Here is a 20,060-nt window from a genome sequence, read left to right as displayed (position 1 = left end):
AGGGTGTGCTTATGAAAGGAGAGACAGCAAGCTTTCTGATGTCTGTTTTCCAGGGCACTAATCTCATCATGGAGACCCCACCCTCATGACCTCCTCTAATACTAATTACCTCTCAAAGGCTCAAATACTGTCACACTGAGGGGTTAAGGCTTCAAACACAAATTTTGGAGGAGATAAAAGTGCTCAGTTCACAACACACTGAACAGAGGGGCAGACTTTTAAATTGTAAGTTTTGATATGTATCGTCAGAATTTCTACCATTTACACTTCTGCCAAAGTATGTGAGAGTGCCCAGCTCTTGTCATCTCATCCTTAGCAGTGTCTACTGCAACTCATTTTATTCTTTGGTAATCTGACAGATAAAGCACTGTATCTAATCTTGGCTTGCATATTTTGATTATTCATGAGGACACACATCCTTTTCTTTTTCCATTTTTTTAAAGTGAAGTGAGTCCGTTTACAATGTTGTGTCAGTTTCTGGTATACATTATAATGTTTCAGTCATACATGAACACACATATATTCATCTTCATATTCTTTTTCACTATAGCTTACTACAAGATATTGAATATAGTTCCCTGTGCTATACAGTATGAACTTGTTGTTTATCTATTTCATATATAGTTGCTAGTACCTGTAAATCTCAAGCTTCCAAATAGGACAAACACCTTTTCATATGTTTACTGGTGAACTATGTTTCTTCATTTGGGGATTTCCAGTACATATCCTTTGTCAATTTTTCTATGTTAATATTTTTCTCATTGATCTCCACTGAGTTCTTTATACATTAGAGATATTAACTCTTACCTATCAGTACTCATCTGCATCATACATTCCCATGGTATCCAGACTTGACCTTTATAATAATCATTATACTCAAAAGTGTTTAATGTGGTACCTCACTGACTAGATCACAAGTTCCACAAGATCTGGTCTGTCCTTGTCTTATTCAGTGTTTTGTTCCCAGCACCAACTACAGTGTCTGGTTCATAGCTGGTGCTCTGAAACTATTGAGTATATTAATGAATAACACATATATTGCAAAAATTTACCACTGTATATTGTTTTGTTCTTCTAACTCTATCTCTGATGCCTTTGGCCACAGCATTTAAAATCTTATAACCAAATTTGTCTTTTTTTTAAAATACCTTTCAAGTTCTTATCATGCATAGAAATGCCTTCTTTGATCCTAAGTGATTGAAATAGCCTCTTGCATTTTTTTCTATTATATGTATAGTCTTAAGTTTTACAATTGAATCTTTACCTGCAAATTATTTTTTTGTCTGTTTGAGGTACATATATAGTTTTATTTTTCTCCAAATAAAGATCATGCTGTTTATTGAATGATCTATCTCTTTTCACCAATGTGAATTGCAGCCCTTATCATATTCTATATAAGATGTTATATCTGTATGTTTTCTTATGTGCTAGGGCAAATCTCTACTCTTCTTCTTTAAAACTTTTTTTCCCCTAGTCTCATTTACGAACACATTCAGGTAAATATGTTGTCAGTTTATCAAGTTTCTGTTGAGTTCAGTCAATCCCTGAAAAGGAAGCCAATGAGCAGGGCATTGAATGAGGAAAAATTACCTTTCAGTCAGGCTTCCTTCATTCGTTTTCCAGCTTTGAGATGCACAGCTTTGAAAGATCCATAGTCCTACCCATCTGACCTGCTTCACAGGGTTATCATGAGACAAGAGAGTGCAAATTAATCTATGTATTAAAGTGCTCTAAAAATCAGAAGATCCTAGGAAGTGAAAATTATTCATAGTCTCTATTATTGACAAGTATCCAACCATTTCATCTTGAGAAAACTTACCTCAAAATTAATTGGAAATAGATGAGTAAATTTCAGTGGTAAATGATGGCAAATCCCTAAAAACATTTTCCTGTTTCTATTCCAAGCCGCGCTCTAAACTGCCAGTGGATAAGTAATCCCACAGAATGAATCAAATACTGAAGGGGTCCTTGTCTAGTTTTGTGCCTCTCTCATTTCAGCAGAGCGCTGTGTCTGCCACAAATCAGCACAACCCTGCAGCCCTCTGTTGTCTGACAGGGTCCCCGGGGAGACGGGAAGGCCCAAGGTGCTTCTCCCGACAGGCAGTGGGAGGACTGGATAGATGTGCTTGGAGTACTATACTCATTTCCTGAGGCTTCACCAACAAATTTCCACAAACTGGGTGGCTCAAAACAACAGAAATCTATTCTCTCAGTTCTGGAGGCCGGAAGTCTGCAATCAAAATGTCAGCAGGGGGGCACTCCCTCCGGAGGGTCTAGAGGAGAATTCCCTCGTGACTCTCCCAGCCTCTGGTAGCTGTCAGCTGTCCTTGACTTGGGGCCGCACAGCTCTAGTCTCTGCCTCCGTGGTCACATTGCCTCCTCCTTGTTGTGTTTTCCGTTGTCTGTATGGATACTTGCATTAGATTTAGGGCCCATCCAGATAATGCATCTCATCTCAAGGTCTTTAATTTAATTACACCTGCAAAGGCCGTTTCCCCACATAAGGTAACACTAGCAGGTTCCAGGGATTAGCATGTTAGACAAATCTTTTGGGACCCCCGCCCCATTCAACCCCACTCCAAACACCTTATCATAGGAAGAGATTGGGCTCAGTACGAGCTGTGCTTCCTCAACTTGAGACTCAACAGGGCACAGCTGATAGTGGCCAAATACAAGTTCTTCCCCAAATGGTGGGCATGAAGTTCTGACGTTTTTCTCTTTCTAAAATACCCATATAGCTTCTCTCCGACTCAAACTTGACTGAGGTTGAATTCAAAGATATACATCTAATTATCTCCTTCTTGCTCCCAGTCCAAATCTTCATACCCTAAACAAAAAAGAATCAAGACAGGATCACCATACATTAACACTTCTTGCTCCAAACCACCATGATGCATTATTAGAACAAGATACAATCCCATTATCAGCCTCCTCGTCAAATCCTCTTTGTGTAAAGCAATAGCTCAGGCATTTCTCACAAGGTAGCCTGTATTTTTTCCTAAGCAGTTCTTTTCCTTAATCTTTCAGGGCCAAGCTACACCACAACTGATGTTATAACCACAGATGGCCAAAGACTAAGATTTCTGGAGATTTAAAGTGATTTCTTGTCTTAGTCCTTCAATGGAAAAACCTGTTCCACAGATCCCTGCACTGATCTGAAGCCCACAACGTGTAGGAGCTGTTGGTGCTGATTTGCAGCTTGAAATTCAATGGTTTCCACACAATCCTTCCAGGATTTTTTATATTATTCTTCACACTCAACTGTCATTCTCCCTAGAGAAAACTTCAGACTTGGGTGGTTTCAGTGGTAGGAAACAATGGCATTCACAAAAACAGAACAAGACAAAAATAAATTTTTGCATCAAACACATCATTCTATCCCCATTCTCAAACATCTATCTACCCAAAGGTGCCATACCCCAAACATGCAAAAATAGGACTTCAAAAGGTTATTTGGCAAGAGCTGTGAGCGTTGTCATGGAGAACTGGTAAAAATGCATTTTATTTGATCGGCTGAAATAGCTTTCTGCAAACCAGAAAAAGTGTTTAGGAAACCTTTTAAGTTGGAAACTTGGCAGTGTGGCTTTAATTAGCAGATCAGGAAAAAAGATTTCTTAGGAGGTGGAGTGACTTTTCCAAGGTCCCACAGCTACTTTTTGACAGAAGCGAGACTAGAATCTAGATGGCCGGGCTCCCAATCTAGTGCTCTTTCCACTACTACTGCCACAATTTCCTTTCTTTTATTAAAGCATTCTCTGAAGTGACAACTCGAGGGATTCCACATCAAGCTGACTCTATAGTCAGATAGATAAGATGCCTATTTTTTTTCTCTAAAGAACTATTAGTAAATATTTTCAGCTTCATGGGCCATATGGTCCCTGTCACAACTACTCAACTCTGCCTCTGTAGCCATCCAGCATCCATAAAAAGTATGTACTGAATGGCATGACTTCGTTCCAATAAAACTTCACTTATACCAACAGGCAGTAGGCTAGCTTTGTCCTGTGGACTGTAATTCTCAGACCCCTGCTAGACCAGGATTGGAATTCATTTCATTAACCTTCACTTTCCTTTTCCGTAAAATGGGTATAATAATAGTACAGCCTTTCTAGGGTGGCTGTAAGACATATCTAAACATGCCAGGTGTTTCCAGTGCCTGGCACATAACACTCAGTAAATGTTGGCAATTATTATTATCATCACATTTTCCTTCTGGCCATGCCTTTTGAAAAAGGAAGAGGAAAAGGAATCAACATCTAGTGATCCTTTCTCTTTCCATGCCCCCTGACGGTATCTGTCCCCTGCCTGAGCCTCCCGCTGCTTAACAAACATTCCCAGGTAGCTGACTGTCACAGTCACACAGATGGCAACATCAGACTCTGGTGGCTGGAGACAGACAGTTTGCCTTCCATTTGGAACCCTGGCAAGTTCGGAACTCCTACAGCCTCCTGGCTCTGTGATACCAGGTGCTCAAATAGGGAGTTTTCTTTTTAAATATTGAAAGCCTTTCATGTTCATTGTTTATTTCTAGAGACTTTAATGAAGCCAGGTGCATAGTTTAAAAGACCAGCTATCTTTGCTGATGCCACCATGCCCCTCCCGTTCCCTTCTCATTTGAATCATTGTATCCAAAGGGCTCCATGCTCCCCATACTTGTTAAAGCTGCAAGAACTGGGGCTACAACTTTGTTGAAACCTCACTCACCTCTCATTGTGCAAAGGGGGAGGGGTTCAGGACAAAGTGAGCTAGCCTTTCACCTTATATAGGTTTTACTGAATTATAAAGCCTCATTGTTATCACACGTCAGTGACACAGGCCCAAGAGATTGCATTGTGGCAAGGTTCTACTAAACTATAAAATATTAGACCCTTTTAAAACTAAAAGTATTTTAATAATGTGTCTTATTAATTCTTGGATCTCTTGTCTGGGTGACAAATACTCTAGAGTTTGTGGTTGACAAATTAAACCCTAGAGACAGTCCTGAAGTAGGTTGACCGTGGACTAATGAAAGCAGCCAGTTACTTCAGTACCCTGTTCTGCCCAAGCTTAGATTCGATGCTACGATTTCACTAATAAAATCACTACAGAGTTCTGGAGTCAACAGTCTCATACATAAGAAATTTACATTTCATAATTGCCTTAATCAAGCATCACATGGCTACAATGAAAAAAATAACAAATCCAGATATATATGTTCTTTTCTTCATAATTATTGGCAATTATTAAGGTTTCCTGAAAACTACACAAGTGCTTTTTTTTCTTTCACCTTCTTCAATGTGTTTACAGATCACCATTTATGTGCATATTACTACATCTCTCTTTTCTTCTGTGGAGTCCAAAGTCTAGATACAGGTTATGGAGAGGCTTTAAATTACACAGAAACATTTCCACTCTAACTTTCAATGCTTTCCTTTCACAAAACTTCCACCAGACATGAGATTTCTTGTTTTTGTGCTGTTGGTGTCATGCCACCTCCCTCTCCCACATCTAGTTGGTGATACACTTATATTCTTCCAGGCTCGGCTCAAATCCTCCCACTTCCTCTCCTGCTCCCCTTGTCACTCCAGATGGAAGCAAAGTCTCCTTCCTCTGTACTCTGAGTGTCTATGGTTTGTGCCGCCAGAACTAATGTGACCCTCTTGCTGTCTGATCTTATGGTACCTTAACGCCATGCAGGACTTCTCTCCCTTACTAGACAGGAGAGCGAGATTATTTAAATCCCGCTCCCCCAAAGCCCAGCCAGGTACCCTGCCCAAATGACAACTGTCGTTAATCTTTACTGAATGCTCAACACAGAATCTAAAACAAATTGCCTATAGGCTCTATTAAAGGGAGCCCATAAATTCAATGAGGATGAATTTGTAGATTTTCTTAAGAAAATAGATTTAAACTTCAAAGTAATGTTATTAACTGTACTTTAAAAATCCCTTTAGAAAGACAAAATAAATGAGTCAAATCACTTTTCTGGAAAACTCACTTCCATACAGCCAGCCGTAAATTATTTCAGTCCGGCACGTGGCAAGGACATCCACCCCAAGAAAGACAAGCGCTCTGATCTTCTGCTCCAGAGGGGAGTTTTGGATCAAAACAACAGCCTCCCCTCAACTTCAGATCAGGCTTTGAAAGCCAACCAATGAGGGCTCCATTCAGTTTAGAAAAAGAGTTTCACACATCCAGACCCTAGAGACACATCTTACTTGCTAGCATTACCATTTAGATTTGGGACCGGAAAACGAGCCCCGAGGCTAAGCTTATGAATAAAAAATTGGAAAGCTACACAAAGCATAGGAGCCAAGAACACTAGGCTCCATGTAAGGCCCTTAAAATATGCCTTTAAAATAGCACTGTTACAATTTCCCTCCTTTGCCTGGTTTGGAGATTCAAAAATTCACTTACAGTCCTTCAGTGATTTAAATCTATTTGGAAAAGAAATTGTAAAATATTTAAAGAGTTAGCTGACATACTTCAAAGAGGCTAGCCCCCACCGACTCGTTGCTCCCACCTGAGCCCTTTGGTCCTCTTCCCCTCTGCCTCCAGATTTTGCTTATCATTTGTCATGTTCATCTTATGACACAGGAGCCAGCCCCAATTCCACGTTTGATTCAACACACTCCCTAAGTGCCTACGCCAAGGGAACTCTGCAATCTTCAGGCATTTTGCTGGTACACACATCCTGGATTCATTTTGGATTTTTTAAAATCCATCTCATCTTATTTTTGAAAACAATCTATACACAATATTAGTAATTAAGAACAATTTCATTAAACATCTTGAGCAAATGTGCAAGGCGGTGGGAGCAACAGGGACAACGAGGCCGTGTTCTGAGAAGCTGACTTTACAACCAAGTTTAATCAGGCGAGTAGACATGCACCCATTCTGACCAGAGAGCGTGGTGCTGAGACAGTGGGGAGGAGCGGCGGTTTAAATGCTTTCAGCTCTTTGTAAGGTTAATGCTAAACTCAAAAGTGGCTTAAATACTAAAGTGACATTATTTCACATAACAAGAAGGTTGGAGTTGGTTCATTCCGCAGCTCAATTATCATCAGGAAACTAGGCTCTACTCACCTTTCAGCTGGTCATCCAGTTGACTTTTGTCCTCAGGCTTGTCTCTGCAGGGTTGCAGAATGGCTGCAGCAGTTCCGGCATCAACGTGCACACAATACTTCCTTTGAACACTGTTGCTTGAGGGTAAGATGCCCTCCGGTTTTGGAGAGGAAGAGCTCTCTCCCAGAAACCCCCAACTGACTTCCCATGATAGTTCTTTGACCTAAATTCTGTCACATGGCAATTCCCAAATCCATCATCAAGCCTAAGGAAGGAAATGATCATGACTAGCTTAGGCCAATCACAATTCACCTCCTGAGGTTCATGTCTGAGATATGAATAAAATCAGGATTTTATTAACAAAGAAGAAACCATAGGGGCAGTGGCTGGTTGATAAGCAACTACAATATCTTCCAGAAAGAGGTCATATCCTTTGCGGAAATTGGGAATGCAGCTTGAAACATTTATGCTTTAATTTCTGGTAATGGGACCTTCCTGAGGGTTTCCGAGCAGGAAAATAACATGAATAAATACAATTAAGATGTAAGGGACTTTGCAGCCTTCTATTCTGAAAATTGCAATTTTTGTTTCTCAACATTTAGTGGTGATAAACATTTTCATCAATTTACTGAACACGTATTTTCTGAACCCCTGCTGTTCCAAGTGTGGGGACACAAGGCTGAGCAAACAGCTGGAGTTCCTGCCCTCAGTAGCGTTTATAGTCCATTGGGGAAGGCAAACTGACATATTTTCACATTTGGCTCTGTTAAGAAGAAAAGAAGGGGGGAGGGTACAGCTCAGTGGAAGAGCACGTGCTTAGCACACTCGAGGTCCTAGGTTCAATCCCCAGTACCTTCATTAAAAAAAAAAGAAAGAAGTGAAGTACTCAGTGAAGAAGTGGAGCTGGGGGTAGTATCAATTGGCTGATCCAGGGAGATTCTTGAAAATGTGACAAAAAACCGGAACAACAAGGAGCCTGCCACAGGAAGATCTGAAAGCAGGACCTTTGAAGCAGAGGAAAGCCCCCAAAAATAATTCAGTGTATCAGTGTTCCCTATTCTCCACATCCTTGCCAGCACTGTTTCTCGCCTCTTGTATGATAGCCATTCCAACACGTGTGAGAGAACTTCCTTCTTGAAAAAAATTCTAGGCCAGTGCGTTAGTGTGCATGTGTATCCTCTGGGGATCTAGGTAAAATGTAGATTATGATTCAGCATACTGGGGTGGGGCCTGGAATTCCACATTCTTAACAAGTTTCCAGGTAATGCGCTGCTTCTGGTCTGAGGACCACACTGAGCAGCAGGATTGTAGCACAAAGTGTCCTTAGCTTGCATTTTCAGTTGCATTTCCTTTTAGTATTTTATACACACCATGTGCTCCGGACCAGTGTGAGTACTGTAACCACGTGTTGCTTTTTTTTAAACTATAATAAGCTATTCTGCCCCTTAATTGCACTAACCACATTTCAGAGTCACATGTGGCTACTGGTTACTATACTAGACAGCATGTATAAACAGCCTTGCCGTTATCACAGAAAGTTTTATTGGACAGTGCTGCTCCAGACAGCAGGGAACTATTTCTAGTTCTTCAGGCTTGCTGTTACCATGACTTTCTTCATTCTGTTCTTGTTACAGAGAATACACATCCGTCTACCTGCTGAAGTCAAATGCATCTTTTAGGAACTATTCCAAGCCTACCTCGTCTATGGAACCTTTCCTGAAACTGAAGCTAAGTGTGCTTTCTGCTTCCTTTAAATTTGCACATTTGTGTGTTCTCTTCAGTGTATTTCTATTGTATTTTGCCTGCCTATTATCCAAACCACCCTAGCATCCAGCTCTTTTTCCTCTGGTTGTAGAAACCCATTTCAATGGCATTTTCTCACCTATTTTGTCCACGTGATTCAGTTGAACCTAATTCTACCACTACCCACCATCATTAGGATATGAGCCAGATGATTGTCAGTAATGTCAGTCCTAGGAGATTTGCTGAACATCTGGATAAAGGTGCTCTTTCCAGTGGGATCACTAAGCTGGCTGGATGCAAGTCTGGCTCTGCTGGTAGTCATCTTGCTGTCCCATGTGCAGTCCTTGCCTGAGAATGAGAACAACTCAGAGGAAAGCAAAACAAGAGAAAAGATAGATCCTTACAGTTGGTTACGGCTGTATTTGTATTACAGGGGACAATAAATTGCCTATTTTTGCTTCAGCCAGTCTATACTGAAGGAGTCTTGTCTATGACCTCTCTTCAGCCATTCTCTATACAGTGCATGTGGCAGCAAGTATCCTGCACTGTCCTCCTCCCACTCCCCTCCCAGCCACTCCTACATTCACAGTCACAGTCACCCTTCATTGGTTTCCTATTGCAGCTTCAGAGGAGGAACATGAACATATGCCCATCTAAATTAAATTTTTCTTTACTAGTTTTAATATTCAAATTATTTTGACATGTAGATAATCAAATACAATGGAACCAAAACCAGTGTTCACTATCTGATGATGAAATTAGTATTTCTATTACTATTTCTCTAGGTTTTTACAGTTCGGTGTATATATTACAAATTGATTCATCTCTTTGTTTTGTAAATCACCCAAAACAAGTCTAAACTTCCTAGTTAGCAGGTATTGCTCGCCTGGCTAACCCATGTGTACCTCTAAGATATTTATCCCTCCCCCTTCCTCACCTCCTGGCTTTGAAGGAATTCCCCTAAAACCACTAAGCTGTGTGCTGATCTGGGCCAGAGGGCTAGCAGAGTGATTTCCAGACTCCACTCTTTCAACAGACCTAACCTTCTAGATCAGCTCACATGGACTTTCTTAGCTCTATGTCTTGGCTTACTCTCATTTTTGTCGCAGAATATATGGAATGTGACCACAACCTGCACCCCCCCCCCAATTGTCTCTGAAGGCCCCCCCGGCACACATGGTGCTGCTGGGAATGTTCCTAGACTCCAACCTGAGAGGTGACCCCAAGCCCGGACGTGAAACTCACTGCCACCTGCCATCTTTTCTAACTAGAAGTGATCTGAAGGAGTGATTTATTCATGATGCAACGAAGATCAAGTCCTTGCTACTCCACCCTCCTCTTCAAAATGTTTTAATACATCTTGTTTACAAGATAGGATTTACTCTAGAGGACGATAAACATGATAAGATTTATCTTTTATTAGATATCTTATATTACATATTCCCAAAAAGATATAAAATCTTCCAAGAGAAAATATCAAAACCTATTGATTCCCAGGTAAGCGACATAATCAAAATGAAAGCAAAGATTTTCTTCCAGACAAAGGAATGTGAAAACATCTAGGCACAAATACAACAAAGACATGGGAAGGTAATTACAATGTTTTATAACACATTTTACAGCATTTTGTTTCAATCAGTATTTGGAGAAAACAAGGATGCTGAGTTCTCAAACACTGCAGTTACAACCTCAAATTAAATTTTTCAAAAAAAAAAAAAAAAAGAAAAGAATGAACTACTTGGTCAACCGAACATCTGTGACAATGAATGTAATAAAACCTAAGCAAACAAATATGCCACTGAGATCACAACTGAAGTGCATGATTTTTAGTGTGTGCCGGGGACACTAAATTATTTAATCAGTTCTGGACCACAACCCAAAGCAGAAGCATCCTCTCTTCATTTCCCTGATGATTTATTCTAAAAATAAAAAGCAGAAACTTGCTGGTTAAAGAGAATTTCTGCTTTACCTGTGAACAGCTGGTGGCACCACACACTGAATAAGACCCTGACCGAACACAGGACAGATCCATCTCAAACAACCGGAAGTGGCAAAACCACTGTTATTGCATCAAGGTTTTTTTTATTTCAACTGATCAGAAATTCCAGAACGGTTAAGCACACCCACTTAAACCACAGAACACAGTGAACTCCTATAGGAAGGTTTTACATTTATGATGCAATGAAAATACTGATCTTAGTCCTGGGATTTGCTTCTGGCAATCCTAACATCTATAGATGTCCACAAAAAGGAAGTTTTTTTTAAATTTGTTTATCCCCCCAAAATGAGGAAGGAAACTTACAGTACATGTTTATTGCATGAAATTACTCCCTTGTAATATCTTTATCAATACTATTATTGTTTCCTTAATAATTAAAGGTGAAAAAAGTTTACGAATTTAACATAACTTAACAATAATTTTAGGAGCTGCATCTTGATTAAAAATCCAGATGACAATCAGACTACATGATAAAACAGAAATTAGGTTTTAAACTTCTATATGAAGATGTTGGAATGACAGGAGGTAAAATGGAAGTTTTAAAGTCAGATAATACTAAATCTATCAGTTAATACAAAGCAAATTTTCAGAAGGGTACATACTCAAGAATCCTTTCTATGCTAAAACTGAATATTCTAAATGTTGCTAATGATGCTTTCTTTTAATGTCAAGTGAACAATGATCCCAAATAAATTTATCAAAAGTATTGTAATGGCACATAGGTTTAGAATGTCATTTTGAGGTTAGCACATACAAATTTCAGAATTCACTGAACAAACATACTCTTCAAGAAGACAAATTATGATGAGCTACATATAAGTGGGTTTCAAAACAGGCTCTATTTTAAAGCATTCTCCCTTCAAAATGGTTAACTCCTGTGAAATGGAAACAGTGTGTGGATTCTGCATGTTACAAAATCCTTGCTTCAAGTTGCAGTCTCCTTGGCAGCAGCATATTTTAATTAACAATATTTCTCTTCCTTGTTTTGTTTTCTGACATCTCAGTACATTCAAATAGTCAAAATGTTTAGAGTAACATCACCACAAATTGAATGAAACAGATCAGAATGTGGCCAGCATTGTCAGGCAAAAATTATACAATTTATGTGTCATAGAAAGCAACCCCCCTGCCCACCCCAATCTCTCCCCTTCCCAACAGTAACATGGACACCAAAAGATTTAACAAGACTTATAAAAAAATAAGGCACATTTACTTGGATATGGTAATTTTAAAATAGAAAACCCCTTCTCAGGACATCTGTATTTCAAATGAGCTGTGTAAAAAGACACCTTGTGGTACCGAAAAGAGGTTATGGTACCAATGGAATTGCTTCTTCTATTTTAGTGACAATGGAATAAATTGCACCTATCCCACATTGTCAAGTAATGAAAATATGACTCTTCTTCTACTACTGAATGATTCAAAATCTGATATTTCTGGAAATACTTACAAAGGAAGGGAAGGGAGGGGTCAAGTGGTAGAAAAACGCATAGAATCAACTATGTATATTATAAGCATTGATGGATTGCACTTTTCCACATATTTCAACACATAAAATCTTTCTAACATGTATGAATGACTGCAACCATTTTGGCCATTAGCTATTACCCACCAGCGTTTTATTCCATTTTGGTAAAACTAACGAAGGATCAGCAACATGAATACTTATAACAATTTTTCACAACCCCCAAACCAGATATAATTTGTTAGCATTTAACCTGAGATACGATCTGTTGAGAGGTTGTCTTAGACACTTCTTCGTTTGTTGCATCAATTCATACTGATGTTGGTAGTTCATGGAAGGAACTTATTAAAAAAAAAAAAAACTAGTTCATAGCATGGCTTTTTTTTTTTCTCTTACTGTACTGGTTTAAAAAAAAAAAAAAATCACAAAATTCTTGTCCTCACAGTAGCCAGAAGCTAAAACAATGTGCTTCTTTATTGCACGTCAAACCAAAAAGTGTATAAAAGCCAATGCTTCCCAAATGAAATCTGAAAGCCAGGTTCACCTCAACTGGATTCGGAATGTGCTGATTTCCATGGGACTCAAGTTGATCTCACTTATATTTCGGGCGTCTGGAGGTGAATGCATCAAGGATAATGACGAAGGTGTGAGACTTACAACAGTGAACTTGTTAAAAAGTTTCTGTACCAATATCTAAAAAGAAAATGATAAAAAAATTTGCAGATTTAGAACAATTTTGAAGAAAGATTAGTAGCACATCTCTATATTCAGGATGAGAAGGAGTGAAACAGTGTTTAAAGTTCCCTTTTAATGAAAGAAAAGGGACGGGAGGGAGGTTAAATACACCTCTGCATACTTGGACACAGTGACCATCCCTGCAGAGAGAAGAGGACACAAGTAACAGGACCAGGTGACATGTTCTGCCCTCCTTTTCTGTTCATGAGAACACATCATGTGCAGGGGCCACTTGTTCAATAAAAGAAAGGGCATCTAGGGGCCACAAAGCTTTAAACACAACCAGATCCTCTTTCAGTCAATACTTACGCCCAACACTGGTGGTTCTCCCCGTTCTTCCTGTGCCAAAAGAGCTGGGAGATAAGACACAGGCCGCCACAAGGAAGGCCCACCGTGTCAGCGAGTCCCGTCTACACAGTGGGGGGTTGTTTGGAAAATACCACTCTCCTGGCAGGTTATTCTAATGTGTCTCTCTGGACTGTGTAACTCCCTTAAGACCCAATGCCTTAATGTTTGAATACAAATGTTCACACCAAGCATACTCAGATCATCAACGACACTGTAGAATGCAAATATAATGAAAAAAGTAACAGAGATGTCAGCGTTCTTAGCACCAACTACATGCAGGGTGAGGCAAAAGAAAGGGAGATGCTTATTTAAGCAGATTTAAGTGCCCACCCCCCCACCCCCCCATCGTATTTTCTTTCCTCTTCCTTTTGTATCCTGTGCACATGCTAACTGTATAGGGCGGGGACTGCATCACTTGAGTCTGGTCTATACTATGTCTGTGAGGTTTTGGAGAACAGCTGTGTGAGCTGAGCTGACTTGGTGGGGCAGAACTGTCTGTGTGCTGGAATCAGCCCAACTGTCTTCTCTGATTTACAGCCTGTTCAGAGCCAGAGGCGTAAGACTGGAGGTTCATTTCCTTCCAAGGAGAGGCTTCATGAGAACTGCCAGAAAGACCAATTTGCAGAGAAATTAGCAATGTGCAGGCAGCAAGCAGTAGTTGGCCTGGGGATCTGTCTGATCCGCAAAGTAGGGGCTCATGTGCAAATCTTGCATAATCAGATCTAGCCCCGCATCTTTCCCCTGGGGAGACAACTGATTGGAGCTAAGTACAGCTGCCTAGGGGGCTCTGGTTGGGTTATCCCACTGGCCACAGACTCATTGCTCCCTGTCTCCCCCTACTGCTAGCCCACCCCACTTTAGTTATTATAAAACTGGCCTCAGCTCCTGGAGGACTTGGGTTTACCATTGCTAAACTAGATGACACATGAGCATGTCCAAGAGAGGCAGAAATGCAGGGGGGAGGTGGCGATGGGAAGAAGATACTTTACAGAGTGGAAACGAAAGGCCTAAGAATCAGTGACGACACTGCCTTCAAACATGCACGTTTACCTATGCATTTTGATGGTGACAAGGAGAAGAGACTGAAAGTTGAGAAAAAGCTTTCTTAACATGCAGAAACCTGCGCTAATTTGAAGTTGAGGGGAATGAGTCAGCGAAGAAGCAATGAAACATCTTATTGTTAAGATCACCTGTAGAAAGTAAGAATTTCAAAGCACACTAACTCGACAAGCGAAAATAAGCTTTCAGCTCACCTTTCCCTGCGTAGTGGAACAATGCAGACCTGTGTCTCTGCCAGAGAAGCGGCAATCAAACCCCTTCCTGTGGAGGATCAAGGCTGCCTCATTGGAATGCTTGCCGTCCACCTGCAAATGAGCAGAGCACCAACATGCCATGGTGACATTGAGGCAATATTGACACTATTGCACAGCCTTGATATCCGTGTCCCCAAACCACAATGCTCATTTTATTTAAAAGCGAATTCAGGCAAATTCATTTCCATTCAGGTTCCGTGCTCACTGAGCCCACACCCCTGCTCCATCCCCTCCCCCAAGGAGTCTGGTGACATCATATTCTATGTATATTTTGATACTCAAGCCTTGGTTTCCTCCTCCATAGTTGTTGAGGACTTGGGAACTTTTTGTCCACGTAATATACATTGTTTTATCCGTTTCTTCAGATAAAGCATTTCATTTTTATTTACTTTTAATAAATCCATCAACTGAATACAGTATACCTGAATTTGGTCCTTATCTGGTCATTGAATGATGTATCAACCATCTTAAAACTGAAACATGCTTCTTCATTGAAAACTATTTTTTGCCAATTGCATGAACATTTTTAATCTTTAACGTATTGGTTCATTATTTTTACATAAGAGACATTTAAATTGAATTAGTTATGCTTATCACTTGCTAAGCCAACCACATTTATTAGCTTGATGTATCATTTAAATTCACATTACAGAAGCTATTCTTCTTGCACAGACGAAAAGGAAAACACAAAATATGACAAGTCAGCTACAGGGATCACATAGAGTTTCTTGCAGTAAAATTTCTTGCATCTATTTAAGTAACAATGCCATGATAAATAATTATCATTATTAATAAATTTATCATTATTAATAAATTTTGTTTCCTATACTGGGAAGATGTTTATGATAAATCAAATGATTTAAAAATCCTTGGAAAAGTTCAGAAATGTACCGTTACTCAAAAGAGAGTCGTGTGCTGCTTGGTACTGACACTATGAGTCCTTTTTCTTTTCTGTGGCCACAGCCATGAATAAGCCCAAGTTCCTGATCATTCTTACTGGGGCATACGATTTTTTAATGTGCTATAGAGACATCTTTTCTGAACAGCTGCCAGCCTTCCCGCCACTGATTTGATTTTAATGTGCCTGAACAACTTAGAGCTGTCCTCACCTCAGCTTCTTGGCTGAAATAACCCATTTTATGATATTTTCCACTGGTATTTTGCAGTGGCACTGCTACGATTTTGTTTGAAGGGAGAGAAAAAAAGTCATTTAAGGGATTCTGATTCATCGCAGAACCACATGATACACATAGCTAGTTGAAATCATATGATAAAGATTTCTAATGAAATTTCAAACAATTTCACAGTCCCCAAAATAGCATGAAAACAGCACATGAGAAAACCCTTTAGTTACTACGTACATGAGATCTCCAGAAGGATACAGTTGTGCCAATTGTGAAATCTTGGAATAGTCCTTTATTATTCCAAAGCATTAGTTTCCTTGTCCATTAAATGGCGCTAATGCATGTCTATCTCCTTCACGGCAGTGTGGCTAACCCACTGAAAATACTGTGTAAGGTAGCCCAGCTTACAGGACAGACTGTGCTAGTGCAGAAGCTGCAGAAATGAGTGGTTCAGAACCTGGGCTGGGAGTCAGAAAGCCTGAGATCTGTATCCTAGTTCTGCAATTTACTAGCTGCTGATTTCAGCAAAACAGTTTTCCTTTACTATAAAATAGAGATGAGATGAAATGAAATAGCAGAACAAGAACTCTGCCTGGGATCTGGAGCAGAGGGAACCCTTAGTGTATTATTATTTCTATCAATATCATCCATCAAATAAATAGTGATTATTTTCATAATAGTTACAAATTAAACAATATTCTCATTTAACTTCTTAGTCATAAATTTCCTTTACTGACATCGTAACTTTATAGCTAAGGAATCAGGGAAGCTCCAGATTATATGCCTACAATTATACATCAAAATCATAACAAAGTCCTAGTTCAAATTCATGGATTTGATGGCCTCTTAATTAAACTCCAAAAGCACTTATCACTATTAACCTAAGTCATTTGGCCATTTTAACTCACTAGACCATCCTGAAAAAAATCACTGATAAACAGGCATTGCTAAAATTCCTGCGACACATTTGTTCTTGGAATAATGAATGTGTAAGGCCCTTAACAGACTGAAGGTAACAACAACAACAACAAAAAAAACAAAAAAAAGGTGGGGGGGGGAAGGAAACACTTTTGGGATTCTGTCATTGAATTCACTAAGATATTTAAACAGACAATACAAAAGTAGAGATTAAGATCATAAAAATTAATTTTCACTGATGAGAAAAAAGTTGTACTCTCCTTAAAAACTAAAATTGCATAATTTTTTGTAAGGACTAAAACACTAATTGAAATAGCAATCACCTTCTGTAAGTTTTTAAATATCAAATATTCATGATTCCAGCAAAAATACCTGAGGCAAAGCAGAAGTTTTTCAGTTTCAAAACTGAAAATTTTATTTCCAAGAAAGCTGTTTTTTAATGTAGGGAAACTGTGAATTTAACTTGAATATGTATGCAGGAAAACATAAACCTTCAAGTAGTCACACTCTGCTCTAGGAGAGTAAACAAATTTTGAAAGACCTGTTTTTATATTCATTAACACATTAGTAATATCCATACCTCAGAAATGAAAGGGAGGGTGTGGGGAAGAAAACTTTTAAATTTTGAAACTGCACCAAGCACTGTGCTAGGTGAGCTTCAAATTAAGTGCCTTCGTAAAACAGTTCAGATCACAATTGAGGTTGAACCCCTGTTGGATGTTCCAAAGTTGCAGAACTTATTTCAGGAGATTAACCCCAACTAAGTGGGACCTGTGAAACTTCTCTAGCAACTGGAGGAAATGCAGGGGCTTTCTAAGAGAAAGCTAGATTGGAGGCAAAGCTTGATTCTACCATGAGCCAGTTAAGCGACTGAGTATACCATTTAACCTCTGGAAAATTCAAGGAACTAGGTTAGACTCATCAAGAGCCCCTTTGAGAATCAAGGGCCAACCACAGTGACAACCACAGTAATTGCAGCTAACACTTATGGAGTGCTTGCTGTGTGCCAGAGCCGTGCAGAATGGTTTTTGTGGATTAACTCATTCCATCTTACAACAACCTTTGAAGTGGTTGAAATGGTATACAAGTTGTATTACTGTATTTAAAGGTATCACAAAGCCTTCCCTGTCATATTCACATAGCAATTGTCGCTAATGACTCTACACTGGTCCTTCATGATCTTCCCCACCAGTGGTTGGTGTATCCTATGGGTGTCCCATTATTACTGAGCAGACAAGAGAAAAACAGGCAGTGTATTCCCCAACATTTTTAGCACTATCACTCCTCTCTTCTTCCCAAGCAAGTATAAGGCTCTGAGTAGGGATCTGGAGCCAGACTCTCTGGGGTGTGCTTCAAAGCACCACCGTGTGCTGGCTGTGGGACCCAGGAAAGTTACCCACCATCCCTAGGTCAGGTAGTTTCCTCTTCAGTAAGATGGGCCACGAATAGTGCCTCCTTTCCTATTGTCGTTGGGAGAGCTAAATTAGGCTCATGCACTCAGCATCATGCCCAGCATGGAGACAATTTTAGGTATGCTGTTTTGAAAAATCTGAGCAATTAGTAATAAACTATACAAGGAATACAAATCAAAGTGACATCAAGATTTACTTTGGCAATAAACTTCAATCTTCTCCAGTTTATTTTAAGAAAGTACAAACATTTTTACATCATTATTAGTAACAATCACAACTGCTTATGACTGAATGATCACAGCTGAGAACCTCTATTTGTCACGCATTTGTGCTTACTACATGCCTGATGCTGTTCTCAGCTTTACAAACATCAACACATTTAATCTTCAGAACATCTCTAAGGTGGGTACTGTTATCACTGCCTTGTGACCAGTGAGGAAACTGGGACTCAGAGAATTAAGTTACTTGCTCTAAGACACCCGGCCAGTGAGTCGAGGGAATGCACTCGAATCCAGGTGGTCCAACCTCCAAGTCTGTCCTTTGAGTCTTGTCTTTGCTCTAGCTGTGGATTGGAGCTACACAGACAGGCAGTTTGGAGGGGAAAGAGGAGGATTGCTTTTGACTTAATATAACAAAAGGCTCTAAACTAAAGGAGATCACACCTCTGATTTGAGGCTGGAAAAAGGGAGTATTTAATCCATGGTTGCAACAGAGCTAAAATTATGATTTATCAAAACATACTCAGAAAGTAAGGTTTAGAAATTATAATTTCTACCCATCCACAACCTGCCCAACCATCCACTCACCCCATTTATAAACAGGATTTAAAGTCATTCTGAAAATTACACATTTATATCACAGTCTTTCCTAAGAAAAAGAGCAGGCAACGTTCCTCTCCCGAGAGGATGAGAACTCTGGAAAATGTGAGCCCTGAACTACTCATCTCACATTGAGAGAAACTGGATTTGTTCATGAGTAAAGAGAGGTTCACAAATCAGTAACTCCTGGAAACTGTGGTACACAGGGTATGCACACATACTGTTTTCTGAGAAAGAGAGGAACCATAACTTTGACCGGATTCTCCAAGAAGAATGTGACCTCACCCTTCTTAAAGGACATGTAAGGCATATATAGATTAAGGCTACACACCTGGTGGGAAAATTTCTCCAAGTCACTCAGATTCTTTGAAAATGCCAAACAACACTTAGATGTCAGTGCATTCGGGCAGCTGGGAAAGTTGGAAAATCTCACACCGCATTATAAATCCTGACACAGGAAATAACCGGCAGAAATTCATTTTCTAGGGCACTCATTAAAATGTCAATAACAGTGATCCTGTTTTAATCAACAAGATAGCATGACACAAAGAAAGGGGAAGGTGAACGGCTGTTCTCAGATATGTACAACAAAGGGCATTTTTTTTCGCCACAATTTTCACCTTTCCAGAACCTAGGGAGATCAATAAAGAACCAATCAATTCTTATAAGAAAGGCAAAATAAAGTAAAAACCTTCAACTGCCTCTTGTAAGAAAAAGAGGGAGTGGTTTAAGCAAGTTGACAGAGAAAATCTTGTTCAGTAAGTGGTGCTGATGTTGAAATGACTGGTTAACTATTTGCAAGAACAGCTAAGCACCAGTCAAAATAAATTCCACAGAGAATGGTTAATCACAATATATAGATACAGAGAACAGATCAAGATACAAAGATATATATCTATAAATAAATTAAATACAAATATATCTGCAATGGAAATGGAAATAATTGGGGGAGGGGTTGAACTACATATCATTGTTCAAAACATCAAGGTAGAACGGCTCCATGAAGCTGAGATGAACAGCTCCTGCTCGGCCCTGGAATGTCAGCAGTCCAGGCTGAGCCTTTCATTCTAGCCTACAGAACCCTGACCCATGATCCATCCTCCCATGAGATTCTCCCAGCATCCTCTCTACCAAGGTCCCC

General features: G+C 39.7%; 1 protein-coding gene across 1 annotated transcript in view; it reads right to left on the bottom strand.

Annotated features, from left to right (window-relative positions):
- Nucleotides 1-10,190: 10,190 nt before the first annotated feature.
- The window catches only part of MAN2A1 (mannosidase alpha class 2A member 1), a 152,532-nt gene continuing 142,662 nt past the window's right edge, over nt 10,191-20,060 (bottom strand). Inside the window, exons 21-22 of the mRNA XM_010987526.3 lie at nt 14,588-14,698; nt 10,191-12,944 (exon numbers count right to left, since the gene is read on the bottom strand). Coding sequence (XP_010985828.1) covers nt 12,792-12,944; nt 14,588-14,698 — 264 coding nt within the window. The 3' untranslated portion in view covers nt 10,191-12,791. The remainder of the gene's footprint in view (nt 12,945-14,587; nt 14,699-20,060) is intronic.

The sequence above is a fragment of the Camelus dromedarius genome, chromosome 3, assembly GCF_036321535.1.
Source record: "Camelus dromedarius isolate mCamDro1 chromosome 3, mCamDro1.pat, whole genome shotgun sequence".
Classification (NCBI taxonomy): domain Eukaryota; kingdom Metazoa; phylum Chordata; class Mammalia; order Artiodactyla; family Camelidae; genus Camelus; species Camelus dromedarius.
This window is presented reverse-complemented; position numbering and strand designations above follow the sequence as displayed.